General features: G+C 51.7%; 1 protein-coding gene across 4 annotated transcripts in view; it reads right to left on the bottom strand.

Moving 5' to 3' along the window:
• Positions 1 to 3,019: 3,019 nt before the first annotated feature.
• Positions 3,020 to 22,611, bottom strand: part of NUMBL (NUMB like endocytic adaptor protein) — a 27,016-nt gene continuing 7,424 nt past the window's right edge. For 2 of the 4 annotated variants that reach the window (XM_032248712.1, XM_032248715.1), the window contains exons 4-10: positions 20,625 to 20,699; positions 20,460 to 20,534; positions 18,659 to 18,799; positions 14,336 to 14,525; positions 9,643 to 9,945; positions 6,187 to 6,309; positions 3,020 to 4,457 (exon numbers count right to left, since the gene is read on the bottom strand). In XM_032248712.1, the coding sequence (XP_032104603.1) occupies positions 3,802 to 4,457; positions 6,187 to 6,309; positions 9,643 to 9,945; positions 14,336 to 14,525; positions 18,659 to 18,799; positions 20,460 to 20,534; positions 20,625 to 20,699 (1,563 nt within the window). In that variant the 3' untranslated portion in view covers positions 3,020 to 3,801. Of the gene's footprint in view, positions 4,458 to 6,186; positions 6,310 to 9,642; positions 9,949 to 14,335; positions 14,526 to 18,658; positions 18,800 to 20,459; positions 20,535 to 20,624; positions 20,700 to 22,611 lie in introns of all 4 variants that reach the window. The other 2 variants (XM_032248713.1, XM_032248711.1) reach the window with 2 other exon arrangements.

The raw sequence follows: 22,611 nt of genomic DNA, 5'->3' as shown, positions 1-22,611 counted from the left end.
CCAGTGAGGCAGATAGACCTGCCAAGCCGGATAGTGACAGCCCACAATGCGTCATTGAGAGGACGCGGGAGGCACAGGCAGATGGGTCAGGGCTGGGATAGGGGAGGACAGGGGCCTGTAGGATCCAAGAGGAGAGTGGGTGCTGCTTACTCAGTCTGGGGGGTTGAAGAGCTGTCTAAACTTAGACCACAAAGACAGGATGGGGGCCGGGCGCCCGTGGCTCCTGCCTGTAATCCCAGCACTTTGGGAGACAGAGACAGGAGGATCGCTTCAGGCCAGGAGTTCCAGACAAGATTGGACAACATAGAGAGGACCCCCCTCCCATCTCTACAAAATAATTTAAAAATCAGTTGGGCATAGTGGTGCACACCTGTAGTCCCAGCTACGTGGGGGCTGAGGTGGGAGGACTGCTTGGGCCCAGGAATTCAAGCCTGCAATGAGCTATGATTGCGGGACTGCACTCCAGCCTGGGTGATAGAATGAGACCCCCGTCTCTAAAATAATAATAGCAAAACTACTGGGCTGGGCACGGTGGCTCACACCTGTAATCCCAACACTTTCGAAAGCTGAGGCAGGCAAATCGCTTGATGTCAGGAGTTCCAGACCAGCCTGGCCAACATGGTGAAACCCTGCCTCTACTAAAAATACAAAAATTAGCTGGGTGCGGTGTTGGGCGCCTATAGTTCCAGCTACTTGGGAGGCTGAGGCAGGAGAATCACTTAAGCCCAGGAGGGGGAGGCTGCAATGAGCCAAGATAGAACCACTGCACTCCAGCCTGGATGATAGAGTAAGACTCCATCTCAAAAAATAAATAAACACTCATGAAAGGATGGGATGGGGCTCAGGGCCTTGGAAGAGGGTCAGCTTCTAAGAGGAGGTATTTGAACTGAGTCCATGAGTAGCATTCTTCTGGGAAGTGCTGCGTCACCCTGAAGGGAAGGGTGTCCTAGGCAGAGAGCATGTCAAATGCAAAGGCTTGGAGGTAAGAGTGTGGCTCATCTCTGACAGGGTCCTCTGCTCCCTCCCTGGGGAATCCCCCCAACACCCCACCTTGACAGAGCCGTCTCGGGTCTCCAAGACCTGGTGTCCATGAGCAGGCGAATGGGCTGTAATGGAAACGCTGGAGAAGGCAGGCCCTAGGCTTGTCCCCTCACGGCCTGACGTTGTTTTTTGAGATGGAGTCTCGCCCTGTCACCCAGGCTGGAGTGCAGTGGTGCTATCTCAGCTCACTGCAGCCTCCGCCTCCTGATTTAAACTATTCTCCTGCCTCAGCCTCCCGAGCAGCTGGGATTACAGGTGCCTGCCACCATGTCCAGCTAATTTCTGTTATTTTTAGTAGAGATGGGGTTTCACCATGTGGATTGGGTAGGCTGGTCTCCAAGTCCTGACCAGTGATCCACCTGCCTCAGCTTCCCAAAGTGCTGGGATCATAGACGTGAGCCACCACACCTGGCCTGTTTGTTTGTTTTGAGATGGAGTCTCGCTCTGTTGCCCAGGCTGGAGTGCAGTGGTGCAATCTCAGTTCACTGCAATCTTGGCCTCCCAGGTTCAAGTGATTCTCCTGCCTCGGCCTCCCAAGTAGCTGGGATTACAGGTACTTACCACCAAGCCCGGCTTTTTTTTTTTTTTTTTTTTTTTTTGTATTTTTAGTAGAGACAGAGTTTCACCATGTTGGCCAGGCTGGTCTCAAACGCCCAACCTCAGGTAATCCACCTGCCTCAGCCTCCCAGAGTGCTTCGACTGGCATTGGCTTTGGCCAGAAGCTGGGTTTGAATCACGGCTCCCTGAACTAATCAGATGTATCACTGTAGGCAACTGACTCACCTTCCCCATCTATCCATTGGGAATGGAATATTGGACTGCACGGAATCAATCACCTCATTTTAAAGAGCTATAACAAAGCAAAATTTATATATTATATATATATTTAAATACATCTTATACATTAGATCAAAGGACCCAAGAAACACCACCGAGACTGCCAAACGTTGCCACATCAGGTGACACTTTGGCCAGAGTTATGGAAAATGCTGACAAAACAGGCATTTGCCAGCACGGGCAAAGAGAGACTACTACCAACCCGACTTGTTAAAATATTAATATTGGACTGACTGGAAGTTTGTTTTTTCAGCGGTCTTACTCTGTTGCCCAGGCTGGAGTGCAGTGGTGTGACCTTGGCTCACTGCAACCTCCACTGCCCGGGTTCAAGTGATTCTTGTGCCTCAGCCTCAAGAATAGCTGGAATTGAGAAAATACCAAACATTTGTTAACAACAGAAAACAAAACACAGCCGGGCGCGGTGGCTCAAGCCTGTAATCCCAGCACTTTGGGAGGCCGAGGCGGGTGGATCACGAGGTCAAGAGATCGAGACCATCCTGGTCAACATGGTGAAACCCCGTCTCTACTAAAAATACAAAACATTAGCTGGGCATGGTGGCGCGTGCCTGTAATCCCAGCTACTCGGGAGGCTGAGGCAGGAGAATTGCCTGAACCCAGGAGGCGGAGGTTGCGGTGAGCCGAGATTGCGCCATTGCACTCCAGCCTGGGTAACAAGAGTGAAACTCTGTCTCAAAAAAAAAAAAAAGAAAAGAAAACAAACACAAATGAAAAAGAATAGCTGGGACTACAGGTGTGTGCCACCACACCCAGCTAATTTTTCAATTTTTAGTAGAGATGAGGTTTCTCCATGTTGGCCAGGCTGGTCTCGAACTCCTGACCTGAAGTGATCTGCCTGCCTTGGCCTCCCAAAGTACTGGGATTACAGGCGTGAGCCACTATGCCAGACCAGCAGTTTATAATATTTGTTTTTAATTTCTTGGTTCAAATTCTGTAAGGAATAGAAATGGGGTGATTAATTTTGGCTCCTTTAATACCTGCCTGGCAGGTACTGAGTCAGTGGTACCTGTTACCACGCAGTGACTCACAGGTTATCACTCACGGACACCCTTCTGACTCCGTTTCAGTCCATGACTCAGGAGGAAAGGCTCTGGGGCCGCGCCAGCCCCTACACAAACCCTTGTTTCCCAAGGGGCGTTATATTCTTCCTTTATTGGCTGTCCTTGTATAATACAAATCTTCAAGTTTAGATACAAAAAAAATCTGGAAATAAAAGATAGAAAAGTACCCGCCAGGCACCCCTTCCCCTTCTTCCCGGACCCCTCCCCAGCGGGCACCATCATGAGGTAACTACGCATCTTCCTCCCCTCCCCCCTCCCTGCCTCCTGGGCCCCCAACTTGGCCCCAGTCCCCATGAGACCTTGGCCCAAGGAAGACATGGGCCCCAGAGTTGGAGGGCGATGGGGGTGAGTTCAGCATTGGCAGTGAACAAGTGTGGGCAGAGGGCAGCCCTTAGCTTGTGCTGTGTATGGGGGGAGGAGATGACCAGATTTGGGGTGGGCACTGGTGTGGGGCCCAGGAGAGCCCCTGAGCAGGTATCCCCCCTCCATCCTGTCCAACACTGGAAGGTGGGAGGTCAACAGAAACTGGGAAATGAAGTGTGAACTGAGGGCATTCAGTGGGATTGTGGCCAATCCCCTGTGTCTGGGGTGGGGGAAGGGGGCATTGCCAGCCTAAGTCCGGCAGTGAAATGGTTCCCTTAGCCAGGCTGGGTCCGTCCCTGAATTCCATCCTGTTGCAACCTGGGTGTCACAATGTTGGTTCTGTAGTGGTTGTGGGGTGGCTGAGAGAGGTGGGGGTGTTGAGAGGGTGTTGAGGGGCGCAGCCCCAGGGGGCAGGGTTAGGGGAGAGGTTGTGCCTCCACTCCCAGGCGTGGGGCACGTGGGGTGGGTGGGGCGGCTCGGGCTACAGTTCAATCTCGAATGTCTTCTGCAAGTCGCCAGAAAAGGGGTTGGAGGGTTTCTCTACAGCGGGTTTGCCTTCTAATGCCGCCCACTGGGCCTCAAAGGGGTCCAACTCCGGGGCTGGGGCAGGCGCTGGCTCCGGGGGCCAGGGGGCCCCATTGGGGCGAGGGCGGGCCTGGCTCCCAGGGGCACTGGGTATGCCAGGGGGTGGGAAGGCCCCAGCTTTCCCAAGCAGGGTGGCAGGCTGGGGCTGGAGCTGGGCAGCTGAGCAGAAGGCGTTGGCCACCATCTGTGAGGGCGTGATGCCCACCACGGGCACCCGGGGCATCGGTGGGTAGCCTAAGCCCGGGTAGGTGGGCACAAAAGGGGGCTGCATGTGTGGGGGTGGCAGGAACACAGCCACTTGGGTGGGTGCCGTGTCGAAGGGCCCTACGGGGGCGGTGAAAGGCTGGAGGGCGGGAGGCATGGTGGGCACGGGGGACACTGAGGCTGCCTGCTGTTGCTGCTGCTGTTGCTGTTGCTGCTGCTGCTGCTGCTGGGCCTTGGCCACCTGCGACACCTCCTCCAGCCACCGCTCAGCCTCTGAAGGTGTCCGCTTGTGCCCGGGCTGGAAGGCAGCTGCAGGGGGCACAGAGGGCTCACCCCAGGCAGAAGTCCCTGGAGACGGGAGAGGGGCAGGTGAGGGACAGGAGCATCAGCAGAAGAACTGCATGGTGTGGGGAGCAGAGCACAGACTCTGGAGCCAGACCGCCGGCCTCTGAGTCCCAGCTCTGCACCTCCTAGCTTGCTGACTTCAGGCAAGTGACTTCACCGTTCTGGACCACTTAATGGTTCTGGAGTGATAAGAACATACAGTTCTGAGCCTCTAAGGCCTATGATGGGAAATCTAAGTAGGACTGACATCCTCCCTGCTCCACTGCCCTTCTGACTGCTAAGTGCCAAACCTGGGCTTCACTGTTTTGTTCTGTTTGTTTTTTGAAAGTCTCACTCTGTTGCCCAGGCTGGGATGCAGAGGCCCTATCTCAGCTCACTGCAACCTCTGCCTCCCAGGTTCAAGCAATTCTCGTGCCTCAGTCTCCTGAGTAGCTGGGATTGCAGGTTATATTTTTTGTATTTTTGGTAAAGATGAGGTTTCACCACTATGTTGCCCAGGCTGGTCTCAAACTCCTACCTCACGTGGTCCTCCTGCCTACGCCTCCCAAAGTAGCAGGATTACAGGCATGAGCCACCACACTCAGCCAGTATTCACTATCTTGAATACCATCCTTGATTCTCTCTCACTTTCAGAATGTATTGTTTTAGGAGTTCAGATTCTAAGATTGCATGGATCTTTCTCCAAATGTATAATATTATCCTAACGTAGTGAGTAAGGCTTGATGGTTTAAGGTTGGGCTTCTAAGATTCGCGAGTTCTCTATTTACAGTGTTTGGGATTCTAAGGTGCTCCTGTGGTTATAGGATAAGCCCATGGCTCTAAGATGATACATGGTTCTCAAGTGAGTCCATGATTCTAAAATGATCTCTTGGCTCTAATGTGATCCCAAGATTCTAGGATGAGCCCGTGCCTCTGAGATGATCTTATGGTTCTAAGATGATCCCATATCTCTAAGATAATTCATGGTTCTAAGGTGATCACATGATTCTAGGTGATCCCATGGCTCTAAGATGATCCATAGTTAGAGGATGATCCCATGGTGCTAAGGTGATCCCATGGGTCTAAAATGATCAAGGGCACTAAGATGATCCATGGCTCTAAGGGGATCGTATGATTCTCAGGTACTCCCATGGCTCTAAGATGATCCCTGGATCTAAGGTGATTCTCAGGTATCCCATGGCTCTAAGATGATCCATGGTTCTAAGGTAATTGCATGATTCTCAGGTAATCCCATGGCTCTAAGATGATCCCTGGATCTAAGGTAATTGCATGATTCTCAGGTAATCCCATGGCTCTAAAATGATCCATGGTTCTAAGGTGATTGCATGATTCTCAGCTGGATCTAGGAGATCCCCTGGTTCTAAGGTAATTGCATGATTCTCAGGTAATCCCATGGCTCTAAGATGATCCATGGTTCTAAGGTGATTGCATGATTCTCAGCTGGATCTAGGAGATCCCCTGGCTCTAAGATGACCCATGGTTCTAAGGTGATTCTCAGGTATCCCATGGCTCTAAGATGATCCATGGTTCTAAGGTGAGTGCATGATTCTCAGGTAATCCCATGGCTCTGAGATGATCCCTGGATCTAGGATGATCCCCTGGCTCTGAGGTGATCCCTGGTTCTAAGCCTGTAGGATCCCAAGACCCCTGGAGTGTCTGGGTAGCTGTGGGTAGAGGAGGGGGTGCAGGAGGGGCATGCAGGGCATCTGCCCAGTAGAAAGCCTGGCTTTACCTGTTGTAGCAGGTGGTGGCCCGGGTGCTGGCACTCCGGCACTGGCAAAAGACGAACTGATCTGTGTGCACAGAGCGTTGATGCTGTCACTGTCGCCGGCGCCAGGAGGCTCCAGCTCAGGCACTGGGAACAGGGCAGGACAGAGGTCAGCAAACAGGCCCAGGCCCTGCCCTTTACCCCACGCTCTCGGTGGCCCTCTCTTCTGACCTGGATATTTTCCTGCTGTAGTAACTAAGTGGCCATGGCCACCAAATACCTGTGCAGATGTGGGTGTCACATCTGAGTGGCAGAATGACTAAGGTGGTGTGTGATATTTGACAGCTGACAGTGAACAGGGACCTCAAACCAAGGACCTCAAGATCTGTGTGCAGCCACAAACCAGAAGAGATGTCGAAAACATTTAGCGACATACGTTAGTATAAAAACATGCCCAACCACGTGCACAGCAAGGACGTGGGCCCAGTCTGAATGGTTGCTGGCCACATGGCCACTCACTGGCTGGGGATCGTTTGTCCAGCTCCAGGCAGAGAAGTGGGGCCCTGTGCACCCCACCTGGCCTGGCCTATAGCAAACATCATGAGAGCTGAGACGCACCTTTGTCAGCAAGGCAGGAGGCACCAAGCAGGCAAGATGGCCCCACAAGGGTGTGGGGTGAGTGCAGTACCCATCCAAATAAACAATTAAGGACTGCCATGTGTGATGCGGGACAAATGTCTGTGACTTTTTAGCCAATGGCTGCCTCCAAGGGGCCATGTAGATGCTCCAGTGAACATCAGAACTGGCTGCAGGAGGCAGCAGGTGTGCTGTGGGGGCCCAGGTGGGACAGCCATTGCTGACAGTGATTGTGCACGTTCATCCAAACAGGCATGCAGCTTCTGAGGGTGTGGCGCCAGAGTGTGGCTGGAGTCTGAGTGTGTGGCATCCTGATGCGTGACTCCCAGGTATGAGAGCATCTGCCGTGTGATGTATGAGTGTGTTTGCAGGTGTACATGAATCTGTACATGTGGCTTTGGCGTTTGCACAAATCTGGGTGTATGGTCTGTGAACGTGTGTAAATCTGGGTGTGTGATTTCTTTAATGTTTATTTATATTTTTGAGACAGGGTCTCACTCTGCGGCCCAGGCTGAAGTGTACTGGCACAAGCTTGGCTCACTGCAACCTCCCCTCCCAGGCTCAAGCAATCCCCCTGAGTAGCTGGGACGACAGGTGCATGCCACCGCACCTGGTTAACAATAAGGTTAATTTAAAGCATTTTTTTGCAGAGATGAGATCTTGCTGTGTTGCCCAGGCTGGTCTCAAACTTCTGAGCTCAAGTGATCCTCCCACCTTGGCCTCCCAAAGTGTTAGGATTACAGGTGTGAGCCACTACATCTGGCCATGTGTGACTTCTGACTCTGCAATTTCGGAGTGTGTGTGACTTGAGAGTGTACACGACTCTGAGTTTGTGACTTCCTGAGCATGTGTGACATGCGTGAGGGTGTGACATCTATTTGGGTATGGGAAATTTCTCTGTGGCAAGTCACATCCAAGTGAGCATGCAGCTGGCCACAGGAGGGTGAGGCTTCCAAATAAATCCTGGAGCTCCTGCCACCTCTCAGGAGCGTGTGTCACAGCCTGGGGAGCGTGCCTGACGTCGGGCTGCATGAGGACAGCAAATGTGAGGGTGTGTGACAGCCAAGGAGTGCTGCAGGCGTGGAGTGAGTGTGCGTCACTCTCAATAGGGGTTGGCATCTGCTCCACGGTTACCTTTCAGAGCAGCCCAGCCTCCTGGATACAGCTCAACATGCTCCCACAGCAATCCCCGAGGCCATTCGGGTAGGCGACACGGATTTGCCATCCAGAAGCAGGAGAGTGGGCCAGACCACACGGCTTCACTGGCTGCTGGCCAGGGAGAGAGCCCTTCTCCCTGCCTCCCTCAGGCAAAATCTCAGTAGCATGCCAACTCTATCTTCTCCCCTTCCCATGGCAGACATTGCTCTTAATTCTTTTATTTTTTTGAGGCAGAATCTCACTCTGTTGCCCAGGCTACAGTGAAGTGGTGCAGTCTTAGCGCACTGCAGCCTCAACCTCCTGGCCTCAAGAAATTCTCCTTCCTCAGCCTCCTGAGAAGCTGAGACCACAGGCATGCACCACCACACCTGGCTAGTTTTTGCATTTTTTTGTAGAGACAGGGTTCAGCCAAGTGATCTGCTTCAGCTGATCCTTGAGCCCCTCCTGGGCTCAAGTGATCTGCCTGCCTGCCTTGGCCTCCCAAAGTGCTGGGACCACAGGCATGAGCCACTGCACCTAGACATCACTTTTAGATCATGATCTACGCCACCTGTCTCCTTTCCCTGGCACATGGCAGATATTAGTAATCAAACACTAATTTTTCCCCCACGGGCTCTTTGCTCACCTTACCTGTCACCTGACCAGACCTCATGGCTCCCCTGGCCAAGTACTAGAACAAACAGATCCTTATAACTCCATCTTCCCCCAAGTAAAACAGGACCTTTCTATCTCCTCTCTCCTACCACCACCCATGGCAGACACTACCAATCAATTATGATATGCCACTCCTTTTCTTCGTGATGGGTACTGGCTCTGCTTAACTCTGTGCCCGCAACCAATGTCCCCATCCATCATTATGGCCCCGACCCATGGGATCTCTGAGCTCAGTGGTGCCCTGCACGTCATGTTTCTACTGACCAAATTCTGGGAGTCTCCCCTTTGGGCAAAAACACAACACTCCTGCTACTCTCTCTTCTCCCTTGCCCACAACAAACACTGTAAGGATATCATGATTGCTAACCAATCACAATGTGCACCATCCTTCTCGTTTTCCTTAACCACAGCAGATGTTGCTAATTGATCATGATTTGTGATGCCTTTTCTGCCAACCCTTGATGCTCCCTGCCCTAGGCAGACATTGCTAATCCATCACAATCCTCCTTTCCTCTGAGCCTGAGGAATACCTATATCCTTCACCTAGCCAGATCTCATGGGCAAATGCTTGAAGGGAGGGAGCATTAACCTACAGTGCTTTAGTCTACTCCAGAGCAAAAACAGGCCATCTGTGTTGCTTCCCTTCTTTCCCTGGCCATGGCAAACTTCCTTACCCATGCCAACTTCTTTGTCCATAGCAGGCTTTGCTAACCAATCATGATGTGCATCATCCTTCTCCTTTTCCTTAACCACAGCAGACACTGCTAATTGATCGTAATTTGTGATGCCTTTCTGCTATCCCTTACTCATTGCAGACATGGCTTATCAATCCTGAATTCTGCCATCTCTTTCCTCTGCCTTGCCCATGGCAGACATTGCTAATTGATCATGATGTGTTCCACCTCTTTCTCCTTTGCCCATGGCAGACAGTGCTAATCAATCACAGTGTGAACCATCTCGCCTCCATCCCTTGCCCACATCAGGTAATGCCAATTGAGTCCAAAGTCCTTTCCCACTGGGCCCAGGGCTCACCTGTGCCCTTCACCTGGAAGTCAGTGCGGCGCTGCAGCGTGGATGGCAGCTCATTCAGCCGTAGGCTCAGCTGCCGTTTGAAAGGCGAGTTCTTCTGGCTGAGTGCCGGGAACCCACGGAAGGAGCCCTGGCGAACCAGCTGCTCCAGCGGGGCATGGCGCCGGGGGATGGCAGCCGCAGTGGTACCTGCAGCCACAGGAGTGCCTGCCTCACCCTTCTCACCGGGGGATGTGGTGGCTGGTGTTGGGGACACATGCCCAGGCTGGGCAGGGCCAGGAGCCACAGTGGGGGCTGCTGCTGCCTCTGCTGGAGACATGGGGGAGAAGGATGGTTAGAGATCTCACCATGACATTCGAGGCTTCTCCCACCTGGTCGTCTTGATCATTCTCCAAGGCTGCCTCCCTTGCCCAGTGAGTCCTGCCTTTAAGCTGATCAGAGCCCTGAGACACCCCTCACCCCCACCCACGTCAAGATTCCCTTCCCCAGGACGCCCTTAAATAAACCATCCCCCAGGCTCACCCTCTGCGTCTCTCCAGGTTCCTGCCCATGATCTGTCTTGCTCTGCTGCTCTCATCATTCTTCCCTCTAAGAACCTCTCCCTTTCTGACCATTTAACAAACACTTATTTGGTGCCGGAACAACATTATCAGGCATGTTCCAGATGCTTTGCAAGTGTTCACTCATTCAATCCACATGACCACCCACGGGGTTGACATGGTCCCCATTTAACAGATGTGGAAACTGAGGCCCAGCAAAGGCCCAGTGTGATCTGCCCAAGTCACACTACTAGGAAGGGACAGGCTGACTCCAGAGCCCATGCTCCAAATGACGGCCCCGACCTGTCTCCCTCTGGCCTGTCTCTCCATCTCGTGTTATCTTTCTCTGACACTGTCTGTCCCCTTGTCTCCCACTTCCCAGCCTTCTTCCCACCTCATGTAGCTCCTCCCTTCCTCCAGTCATTCTAGACATGGCTTGGATGCTTCGTCCTCTGAAAAGCTTTCCAGATTATTCCAGTCCCTCAGCCTGGCTCCCTCCACTCGGAGTCTGTTCTCTGTCCTTTGGGAGGAAACCTGACCTTCCCACTCAGCAGGAGAGGCAGGCTCTTCAAGGTCAGGGCTCCCCTCACCCCTGCCAGACCACAAACACACACCTATCCTCCTACCAGGGCCTCCCTGAGCCGCGGCCTGAAAGCCACGGAGATTGAACTCAGGCCCAGAGAGACCCTCCCAGAAGGATGTCACCCCGTGCTGCTTCTCCCATCGTCCAGGGTGACACAATGGGGCACCCACGCAGGCCTGCCACAGGGCAGCGGAAACAGCCCAGGATAGGTTGGAACCAGGAAACTACCTGTGCCCCTACTCACTGTGTGACCTCAGAAAGTCCCCTCCCCTCTCTGGGCTCCAGTCTGCCAACTGGAAACCTGGGTAAACATCTCAATGCTACCTCCCAAGCCTCCGGGAGGGTCATTTTAGGTAGTGAATGTTAAATGCTTTGGAATCCAACAAAAGCGTGGCTGGGTGTGGTGTCTCATGCCTATAATCCCAGCACTTTGGGAGGGCGAAGTGGGCAGATCACTTGAGGTCAGGAGTTCAAGACTAGCCTTGCCAACACAGTGAAATCCTGTCTCTACTAAAAATGAAAAAAAAAAAAAAAAATTAGCTGAGCATAGTGGCACATGCCTGGGATCCCAGCTACTTAGGAGGCTGAGGCAGGAGAATCGCTTGAACCTGGGAGGCAGAGGTTGCAGTGAGCTGAGTTCACACCATTGCACTCAAGCCTGGGAGATAGAGCAAGACTCTGTCTAAAAAAAAAAAAAACTTAGCTGGGCGTGGTGGCGGGCACCTGTAATCTCAGCTACTCAAGAGGCTGAGGCACACGAATCACTTGAAACCAGAAGGCAGAAGTTGCAGTGAGCCAAGATCACACCACTGCACTCCAGCCTGGGTGACAGAGAGAGACTCTGCGTCAAAAAAAAAAAAAAAAAAAAAAAACAATGCCCTTCTTTTTTTTCCCCTTACAATCTGGGATCCAATTCAGGATCGCATCTTGCATCTATTAATACCAGCCAAATCTCATCAGTCTCCTTTAATCAGGATCAGTTCCCAATGGTAAATTCTTTGTAAATTCTAAGCAGTGTTCTCCCAAAAAACTTAAAAGTAGAATTCACAGTAAAAAAATAATAATTATATTGTGACTCGGGACATACATACAATTATACACACATACACGGTTTTGTAACTTACAAAGTGTTTACCATTTACCTAGAAAGTTGCTTTTACCAAGTATGTTTCAAATTTTCTTGATGGCAATCCAGAATAAGAGATACTTTTTACATGGTAAGCTCTTTTTTTTGTTTGTTTTCCCACCCCTTCGCAGGCCTTTTTTTTTTTTTTAGAGACAGGGTTTCCCCTTGTTGGCCAGGCTGGTCTTGAACTCCTGACCTCAAGTGATCCGTCCACCTCAGTCTCCCAAAGTGCTGGGATTACAGGCATGAGCCACCGTGCCCGACTCTACATGATAACCTCACACACACACACACACACACACACACACATTCTCACTCAAAAGTATCATTAAGTTATATTTAATCCTTATGCCATTTAATATACTCTGACATTTTCTTTTGTTTTTTTTGAGGTGAAGTCTCGCTCTTTCGCCCAAGCTGGAGTGAAGTGGGGTGATTTCGGCTCACTACAACCTTCACTTCCTGGGTTCAAGCAATTCTCCTTGCCTCAGCCTCCCGAGTAGCTGGAATTACAGGCATGCACCACTATGCCCAGCTAATTTTTGTATTTTTAGTAGAGACGGGATTTCACCACGTTGGCGAGGCTGGTCCCAAACTCCTGACCTCAGGTGATCTGCCCACCTCATCCTCCCAAAGTGCTGGGATTACAGGTGTGAGCCACTGCACCTGGCCTCTCTGATATTTTCTGATTCTCTATTTCATTGTTTTTTTTTTTTTTTTTTTTTTTTAAGACGGAGTTTCACTCTTGCTACCCAGGCTGGAGTGCAACGGCGCGATCTTGGCTCACCGCAACCTCCGCCTCCTGGGTTCAGGCGATTCTCCTGCCTCAACCTCCTGAGTAGCTGGGATTACAGGCATGCGCCACCATGCCCAGCTAATGTTTTTTGTATTTTTAGTAGAGACGGGGTTTCACCGTGTTGACCAGGATGGTCTCGATCTCTTGACCTCGTGATCCACCCGCCTCGGCCTCCCAAAGTGCTGGGATTACAGGCGTGAGCCACCACGCCCGGCCCATTGTTTTAAAATTAAATGAATTTTTTTTTTTTTTTTTTGAGACAGGGTCTCTGTCTGTCACCCAGGTTGGAGTGTGGTGGCACGATCACGGCTCACTGTAGCCTCTACCTCCTGGGCCCAGGTGACCTCCTGCCTCAGCCTCCTGAGTAGCTGGGACTACAGGCTGCACCACCACGCCTGGCTAATTTTTAATTATTGGGAGAGACAGGGTTTCCCTATGTTGCCCCGGTTGATTTCATTTATTAAAATGCCAGCCAAATGGGCTGGGCCTGGTGCTCCACAGCTAGAATACCAGTGCTTTGGGAAGCTGAGGTGGGAGGGTCGTTTGAGGTCAGAAGTTGTGAGACCAGCCTGGGAAACACAGCAAGATTCCATTTCTACAAAAAATAAAAATAAAAACATTAGCCAGATGCTGTGGCACATGCCCATATTCCCAGCTACCCGGAGGCTGAGGCAGGAGGATTACTTGAGCCCAGGAGTTTGAGGCTGCAGGGAGCTGTGATAGTGCCACTGCACTCCAGCCTGGGCGACAGAATCAGACCTCAACTCAGAAAACAAAACCAAACAAAAATGACAGCCACAGTGCAGCACATTGGCTTCACAGGTCTTGATACACAGGTCGAAGCCCTCAGAAGGTCGGGTGTGGTGGCTCACGCCTGTAATCCCAGCACTCTGGGAGGCCAAGGAGGGCAGATCACCTGAGGTCAGGAGTTTGAGATCAGCCTGGCCAACATGGTGAAACCCCATCTCTACTAAAACTACAAAAAATTAGCCGCACCTGTAATCCCAGCTACTCGGGAGGCTGGGGCACAAGAATCGCTTGAATCCAGGAGGCGGAGGTTGCAGTGAGCCAAGATCACACCACTGCACTCCAGCCTGGGCAACAGAGCAAGACTCTGTCTCAAAAAAACCTAGAAAAAAGAAAAGGCCCGAGAAGCCCTGATTGGCAGAGAGTAAACCACTTGGTGCGCCCTTACAATACTGGCCAAAGAACTCCCTCCATGGAATTTGCTTTATTTGTTTATTTATTTTTTTTTTTGAGACAGAGTCTCACTCTGTTACCCAGGCTGGAGTATAGTGGCGCGATCTCTGCTCACTGCAACCTCCACCTCCCAGGTTCCAGAGATCCTCCCGCCTTAGCCTTCTGAGTAGCTAGGATTAGACAGAGGCCACCATGCCCAGTTAATTTTTGTATTTTTAGTAGAGACGAGGTTTCATCATGTTGCCCAGGCTGGTCTCGAACTTCTGACCTTAAGTGATCCACCCACCTTGGCCTCCCAAAGTGCTGGGATTACAGGCAGGAGCCATGGTGCCTTGCTTGAAGCATGCCCTGCTTTGTAAACTGTTGCATCCCTGTACCTCTGCTGCCCCTACTCTGACACTGGGTGCCCTGTGCCCACTCTGTGACCTGACGGTGCTCAGGGCAGCACCCACCTTTCTTCTTGTCTGGGGCCTCTCGCTCCGCGGGCCGCCCACCCCCAGACAGACGGAAGGAGCCCTCGCGGGCGAAGCTGGTGCGGCTGGCATCGAAGGCGGCCGTGACCCCACATTCCTTCTCCCGTCGCTGTTTTCGCTCCAGGCAGGCGGCAAAAGCACAGCCCACAGCATGGCTCAGCCTCTCGCCCTGTGGGGAGAGGATGGGCGGGGGTTCAAGGCGCTGTGCAGTGCAGGCGGGGGCCAGGGTTGCTGGGTTACAGCCGCTAGGTGCTGGGTCGCCCCAGATGAGTCCCTGCGCTTCTCTGGGCCTCAGTGCTCATCTGTACCATGACAAAAGGCTGGAAATGACAGCTCCAAGTGAAAGACGCCAGAAACCAACAAGTGGCTGTTGTATGCCTCCACTTACCAGAAATTCTAGAAGAGGCAAAACTAATCTGTGGTGAAAAACATCAGAACAGACCAGGAGTGGTGGCTCTCACCTGTAATCCTAGCACTTTGGGAGGCTGAGGCGGGAGGTTGGCTTGAGCCCAGGAGGTCGAGGATGCAGGGAGCTATGATTGCACCACTGTACTCCAGCTTGGGCAACAGAGTGAGACTCTGTCTCAAAAAGAAGCCAGGCCAGGCACAGTGGCTCACATCTGTAATCCCAGCACTTTGGGAGGTTGAGGCGGGTGGATCAGGCTGTCAGGAGTTCAAGACCAGCCTGGCCAAGATGGTGAAACCCCATCTCTATTAAAAATACAAAAATTAGCTGGGCATGGTGGCAGGTGCCTGTAATCCCAGCTACTCAGGAGGCTGAGGCAGGAGAATTGCTTGAACCCAACAGGCAGAGGTTGCAGTGAGCCGAGATTGTGCCACTGCACTCCAGCCTGGGCGACGGAGCAAGACTCCGTCTCAAAAAAAAAAAAAAGTCAAAAGAGCGGTGGTTTCCTGTGGGGTGCGGAATGACTGCAAAGGGGCATGAGGGGCTGACTGGGTGGTGGCAATGTTCTAGATATTGGCGGGGGTTTGGGTACATGGGTGTATGCAGTTGTCGAAATTCATTGATTGCACACTGAAGGCTTGTGCACAGCGTTGCTATGGACTAAGTGCATGTGTCTCTCAGTTCAAATGCTGAAGACCTCATCCACAGTGTGCTGGTATTTGGATGTGGGCCTTTGGGAGATGACAGTTATGTCAGATCATGAGTTGGGGTCCTCATGAGGGAATTAATGCCCTTATTTATTTATTTTTTTTTCTGGGACAGAGTCTCACTTTGTCGCCCAGGCTGGAGTGCAGTGGCACGACCTCAGCTCACTGTAACCTCCAACTCCTGGCTTCAAGCAATTCTCCTGCCTGCCTCAACCTCCCAAGTAGCCGGGATTACAGGCATGCACCATCACGCCTGGCTGGCTAATTTTTGTATTTTTAGTAGAGACAGGATTTTACGATGTTGACAAAGTTGGTCTCGAACTGCTGATTTCAAGTGATCTACTACCTCGGCCTCCCAAGTGTTGGGATTACAGGTGTGAGCCACTGCACACGGCCAAGATTAATGCCCTTATAAAAAAAAGAAAGAGGGGCCGGGCGCAGTGGCTCAAGCCTGTAATCCCAGCACTTTGGGAGGCCGAGGCGGGTGGATCACGAGGTCAAGAGATCGAGACCATCCTGGTCAGCATGGTGAAACCCCGTCTCTACTAAAAAAACTACAAAAAATTAGCTGGGCATGGTGGTGCGTGCCTGTAATCCCAGCTACTCAGGAGGCTGAGGCAGGAGAATTGCCTGAACCCAGGAGGCGGAGGTTGCGGTGAGCCGAGATCGCGACATTGCACTCCAGCCTGGGTAACAAGAGCGAAACTCCGTTCAAAAAAAAAAAAAAAAAAGAGAAAGGGGCCGGGTGCAGCGGCTCACACCTGTAATCCCAGCACTTTGGGAGGCCAAGGTGGGCGGATCACAAGGTCAGGAGTTAGAGACCAGCCTGGCCAACACAGTAAAACCCAGTCTCTATTAAAAATAGAAAAGTTAGCTGGGCACCTGTAATCCCAGCTACTCAGGAGGCCGAGGCAGGAGAATCGCTTGAACTTGGGAGGTGGAGGTTGCAGTGAGCCCAGATCGTGCCACTGCACTCAAGCCTGGGCAACAGAGCAAGACTCTGTCTCAAAAAAAAAAAAAAAAGAGAGAGACATGAGATCTCCCCTCCACCCTGCCAGGCGAGGATACAGAAAGAAGGCGTACATCTGCAAACCAGAAAGAGAGTCCTTACCAAGAAATAAACCATTTGGCACCCTGAGCTCAGGCATGCAGCCTCTAGAACTGTGAGAAACCAATGTTTGCCATTTAAGCCACAGAGTCTATGGTATTTGGATACAGCAGCCTGAACTAAGACAATCATATATTTCACTTTGAAGAAAAAAAAATCTGGAAACAAATACAAATTCTATTTAATGGTGTGCATGCTGAAGTATGGTGGGGGAATAGTCTGATACCTACAAATTTGACATACAAAAAGAATCAGATGGTCTGGGCACAGTGGCTCACGTCTGTAATCCCAGCACTTTGAGAGGCTGAGGCAGGCGGATCACTTGAGGCCAGGAGTTCGAGACCATCCGACCAACCTGGTGAAATCCTATATCTACTAAAACTACAAAAATTAGCCTGGCATGGTGGCGTGCACCTGTAATCCCAGCTACTGGGGAGGCTGAGGCAGGAGAACTGCTTGAACCCAGGAGGCAGAGGTGTGAGCTGAGATTGCGCCATTGCACTCTAGCCCGGGCGACAAGAGTGAAACTTTATGTCAAAAAAAATTACACTAGCCGGGCGTGGTGGCTCAAGCCTGTAATCCCAGCACTTTGGGAGGCCGAGGTGGGTGGATCACGAGGTCAAGAGATCGAGACCATCCTGGTCAACATGGTGAAACCCCGTCTCTACTAAAACTACAAAAAATTAGCTGGGCATGGTGGCACGTGCCTGTAATCCCAGCTACTCAGGAGGCTGAGGCAGGAGAATTGCCTGAACCCAGGAGGCGGAGGTTGCGGTGAGCCGAGATCACGCCATTGCACTCCAGCCTGGGTAACAAGAGCGAAACTCCGTCTCAAAAAAAAAAAAATTACACTAAGTGAAAGAAGCCAGACTTATATTATGTGATTCCAGTAAATGAAATACTCAGAATAGGTAAATCCATAGGGACAGAAAGCAGATTACTGGTTGCCAGGGAGCTGGGGTAGGGATGACAGGGAGTGAATTGCCTAATGGAGATGGGGGCTCCTTTAGGGGTGATGACAATGTTTCAGGACCACATAGAGTCGATGGTTAAATAACACTGAAAATGTATTAAATGCCATTGAATTGTACACTTTTAAATGATTCATTTTATGTGACTTTCACCTCAAGAAACAAAAAATGTTGAACTTGGGGAATCCTGGGAATTCCACGGCTTAATGCTTAAAACTTCCTGTTTCCTCAGAAGTAGGAATGAATTTATCCAATCACACTCTTTACCTAGAGGAGATGGTCCTGCTCTTTTCCGGCTTTCATTCTCATCCCCAAATAGTTTTTTGGATTTTTTTTGTTTTTTGTTTTTTGTTTTCAGACAGAGTCTCGCTCTGTCACCCAGGCTGGAGTGCAGTGGTGCAATCTTGGCTCACTGCATCCTCCGTCTCCAGGGTTCAAGGGATTCTCCTGTCTCAGCCTCTGGAGTAGCTGAGATGACAGGCATCCGCCACCACGCCCAGCTAATTTTTCGTAGTTTTAGTAGAGACAGGTTTCCACCATGTTGGTCAGGCTGGTCTCAAATTCCTGACCTCAGGTGATCTGCCCGCCTCAGCCTCCCAAAGTGCTGGGATTACAGGCATGAGCCACCATGCGCGGCCAATACTATTTTTTTTTTTTTTTGAGATGGAGTCTCACTCTGTTGCCCAAGCTGGACTGCAGTGGCACAATCTCAGCTCACTGAGACCTCCACCTCCCAGGCTCAAGTGATTCTCCTGCCTCAGCCTCCTGAGTAGCTGGGTCTACAGGCCTGTGCCACTACACCTGGCTGATTTTTTGTATTTTATTAGAGATGGGGTTTTACCATGTTGCCCAGGGTGGTCTTGAACTCCTGAGCTCAGGCAATCTGCCCGCATCAGCATTCCAAAGTGCTGGGATTACAGGTGTGAGCCGCCTCACCCGGCCCTCACATGAGTACTCTAAATTGGGAACTGTGAGTATACCCTCTTCTCCAGATCAGGAAACTGGACACACAGAGATAAGTGACTTGCCCGAATGCAGGAAGCTTGCCGGGGTGGGGCTGGGATGCCAGGGCATGGGAGAGAAGGGTCGGCCAGCTGTGGCAATACTCACAGAGTCCTTGAGCGCCAGAAAACAGTGGCAGATCCAGCGGCGGGTGGTCCCGTCACGGCAGATGTAGGAGAAAGCCTTGTCCAGGTTGCGGTCAGGAGCACAAAAGGAGACCTTTTCGATGGTCTGGTCGACCAGAAGGTCCTAGGAGGGGCCAGGGAGGCCAGGAGAGGAGTGTGAACTGTCTTTCAAGTGTCCACTTAACGTTCTCTGTGTCTGCTGAAATCTCGTCCTGAATGGGGTGGGGACCCAGCAGTCACTGAGACACCCTGTGCCCTGCCTGCAGAGGGCTCCCAGATCAGAGGGAAGATCAGACCCATCATGAGATGGGCAACCCAGAGTCACAGCCAGGCTGTGATGAAGGAGGCCCAGGCAGAGGCATCAGGGCCAGGACTGGGGAGGCACAGGCACAGGGGACAGGGCCAGATGGCAAAAGCCAGCTTGGGGTCAGTCAGGGAAGGCTTCCTGGAGCAGGCACAGGAAAAAAAGTCAAGCAACAGTATTTTGGGCTGAGGGACTGCCTGTGCAAAGGTGGTGATCTTGTTCTGTCATTAACCCAACTCTCAGCATGTCCTGGGCACCTCCTGGGGCAGGCTCTGGGGTGGGGCCAGGGGATTCAAGGTGAGCAAACCGATACCCACATTGTGGCCTCATAGTGCTTCCTTCTGGCTGGGCAGGGCGACACTAAACACTTAATGCCTAACATTCATTGATCTGAGCAGTTACGATGTACCAGACCCCATTCAAATATATATATATATTTTTTTTTTCAGATGAAGTCTTGCTCTGTTACCCAGGCTGGAGTGCAGTGGCGTGATCTCGGCTCACTGCAACCTCTGCCTCCCAGGTTCAAACAATTCTCCTACCTAAGCCTCCCAAGGAGCTGGAATTACAGGCACATGCCACCATGTCCGGCCATATTTTGTATTTTTAGTAGAGGTGGGGTTTCACCATGTTGGCCTCTCGAACTCCTGACCTCAGGTGATCTGCCCACCTCAGCCTCCCAAACTGCTGGAATTACAGCCATCAGCTGCCATGCCCAGCCCATATTTTAAAATTTCTTAAAATTATTTTGTATAGACAGAGCCTCGCTATGTTTCACAGGCTGATCGTGAACTCCTGGCTTCCAGGGGTCCTCCCAGCCAGGGACCATTTCAAATAACTGCATATGCTTTCTCATTTAATGGTAGGGTCTATTACAATCCCTATTTTTATTTTTTTGAGACAGAGTTTCATTCTTGTTGCCCAGGCTGGAGTGCAATGGCACAATCTCGGCTCACTGTAACCTCCACCTCCCAGGTTGAAGCGATTCTCCTGCCTCAGCCTCCCAAGGAGCCAGGATCACAGGCACCCGCCACCACATCCAGCTAATTTTTTCTATTTTTAGTAGAGATGAGGTTTCACCATGTTGGCCAGGCTGGTCTGGAACTCCTGACCTCAGGTGATCCACCCTCCTCAGCCTCTCAAAGTGCTGGGATTACAGGCGTGAGCCATTGCTCCCGACCTATAATCCCCATTTTTTAGATGACACAACTGGGAGCTAGAGGGGTTAAATCTCACACCCAGGGTCCCTAAGCTGGGATTGGAGCTGAGGCAGCTGCTCCAGTCTCTCTCACCCACAACCTATGCCAGTTCCCAAATAATCACTGCATTTATTCCTGAGTTATGATGTCGGAGGGAGCATGCGGCATCGCCTAGAAGGTCCCCGAGGGAGTGATGTGCAGAGGAGGCAGGACGGTGTCTTCAGCCCCTATTCTAGCAGGTGAGCAGACAGGCCCCCGGCGTCCACCCCACAGGCCCCTACCTTGGTCTTGTCATCTACCACTCGGAGCCCATCGGCTGACACCCACAGGACAGACTTCACGGACTTTCGGCCCATCTGCGGAGAGACAGGGGACAAAGGAGCCAGGTCAGGGCACCTCTCCCCACCTGATCTTGCCCCCTCCCTCGAGCCAGCCCCTTCACTCACCGCCTTCAGTTTCTTCACCGCATCTTCACACACGTGCATCCCCCGGGACTCCTCCACCTCCACATGGCCCAGGTACTTGGGTTGGAGGGAATGGGGGGACATGAAACAGCACAGTAATCACTCATTCTCAGCGTTCACTGAGCATCTGCCACACAGCAGGCAATATTCTAAGCACGTGGCGTGTATGCAATCATTTATTCTGCACCGCAGCACTACAATGTGGAGACCCCATTCCTAGTCTAGACATGCAGATGAGGAAACTGATGTACAGCACACAGCAGTGATTCCGGTCTAGCTAACCCGGCTCTGTGGTCCTCCCGAGAGCCAGTATTTGCATTTCTGCGCCTGAGGACTGGCCCCGGGCCACGCAAAGCTGTTCTGCCCACCCTAAAGTGGCTAGAAAGAGCCTGGGCCAGGCCCCATAGTGACTGATGGGAGCTAGGGTACTTGAGCCCCAGCTCCCTCATCTGCAGGTGGGATGACTGTTCCTCAAATTCCCCAGGGGAAGGCAGTTGCACACAGCTGTAGTGTTGTTGTTGTTTTTGAGATGGAGTCTCACTCTGTCACCAGGCTGGAGCACAGTGGTGCAATCTCGGCTCACTGCAACCTCTGCCTCCCGGGTTCAAGTGATTCTCCTGCCTCAGCCTCCTGAGTAGCGGGGACTACAGGCATGCACCACCACACCCAGCTATTTTTATAATTTTAGTAGAGATGGGGTTTCACCATATTGGTCAAGCTGGTCTTGAACTCCTGACCTCAGGTGATCTACCTGCCTTGGCCTCCCGAAGTGCTGGGATTACAGGCGTGAGCCACCGCACCGTACCCAGCCCACAGCTGTAGTTTTAGTAACACACCCTTTACAGGCTGCCTGATTTTCCTCACTCCCAACGCCATCTCCTGCACCTCCCAAATGAAACGGTCACACTCAGAGTCTGCTTCTGGGGCAAGGTGGGGGAGGGGCTGTAACCATGGTCAGTCATCACCCAGACAGGAAGGGGCTGAGCTCCACAGTCCACGCTGTGAATCCTGATCTCCCTCTCATAGAGTGTCAAAGTGTAGGGTATGGCTAAACCAGAACGCTCTTAATAGCAGAGGCACTGAAAATGCTATGCATGACATGATGGCTTCCAGGTAATACTTTGCTGGTACCAGAAAATGTAACTTGGTTTTTTGTTTGTTTTTGAGATCAAGCGCCTAGGCTGCAGTGCAATGGCACAATCAAGACTCACTGCAGCCTCGACTTTCCTGGACTCAAGTGAGCCTCCGATCCCAGGGACTACAGGTGTGTGCCACTGTGCCTGGCTAGTTTTTGTGGAGACAGGGTCTCCCAGTGTTTGCCCAGGCTGGCCTCAAACTCCTTGGTTCAAGCAATCCTCCCACTGCAGCCTCCCAATGTGCTGGGATTACAGGTGTGAGCCACCATGCTTCACGGTTTTGTTCTTTTTTTTTTTTTGAGACAAAGTCTTGCTCTGTTGCCCAGGCTGGAGTGCAGTGGTACGATCTCAGCTCACTGCAACCTCTGCCTCCAGGATTCAAGTGATTCTCCTGTCTCAGGCTACCTAGTAGCTGGGACTACAGGTGCCTGCTACCATGCCTGGCTAATTTTTGTATTTTTAATAGAGACAGGGTTTCGCCATATTGGTCAAGCTGGTCTCAAACTCCTGACCTTAGGCGATCTACCCACCTAGGCCTCCCATGTGCTGGGATTACAGGCATGAGCCTCTGCGCCTAGCCGGACTCACAGTTTTATTTTTATTTTATTTATTTATTTATTGAGGCAGAGGCCTGCTCTGTTGCCCAGGCTGGAGTGCAGTGGCGCAATCTCGGCTCACTGCAACCTCCACCTCCTGGGTTCAAGTGATTCTCGTGCCTCAGCCTCCTGAGTCGCTGAGATTATAGGTATGCGCCACCACGCCCGGCTAATTTTTGTATTTTTAGAGGAGATGGGGTTTCACCATGTTGGTCAGGCTGGTCTCGAACTCCTGAC

This window comes from Sapajus apella, unplaced genomic scaffold (assembly GCF_009761245.1).
Source record: "Sapajus apella isolate SASKATOON/1434 unplaced genomic scaffold, GSC_monkey_1.0 scaffold68, whole genome shotgun sequence".
Taxonomy (NCBI): domain Eukaryota; kingdom Metazoa; phylum Chordata; class Mammalia; order Primates; family Cebidae; genus Sapajus; species Sapajus apella.
This window is presented reverse-complemented; position numbering and strand designations above follow the sequence as displayed.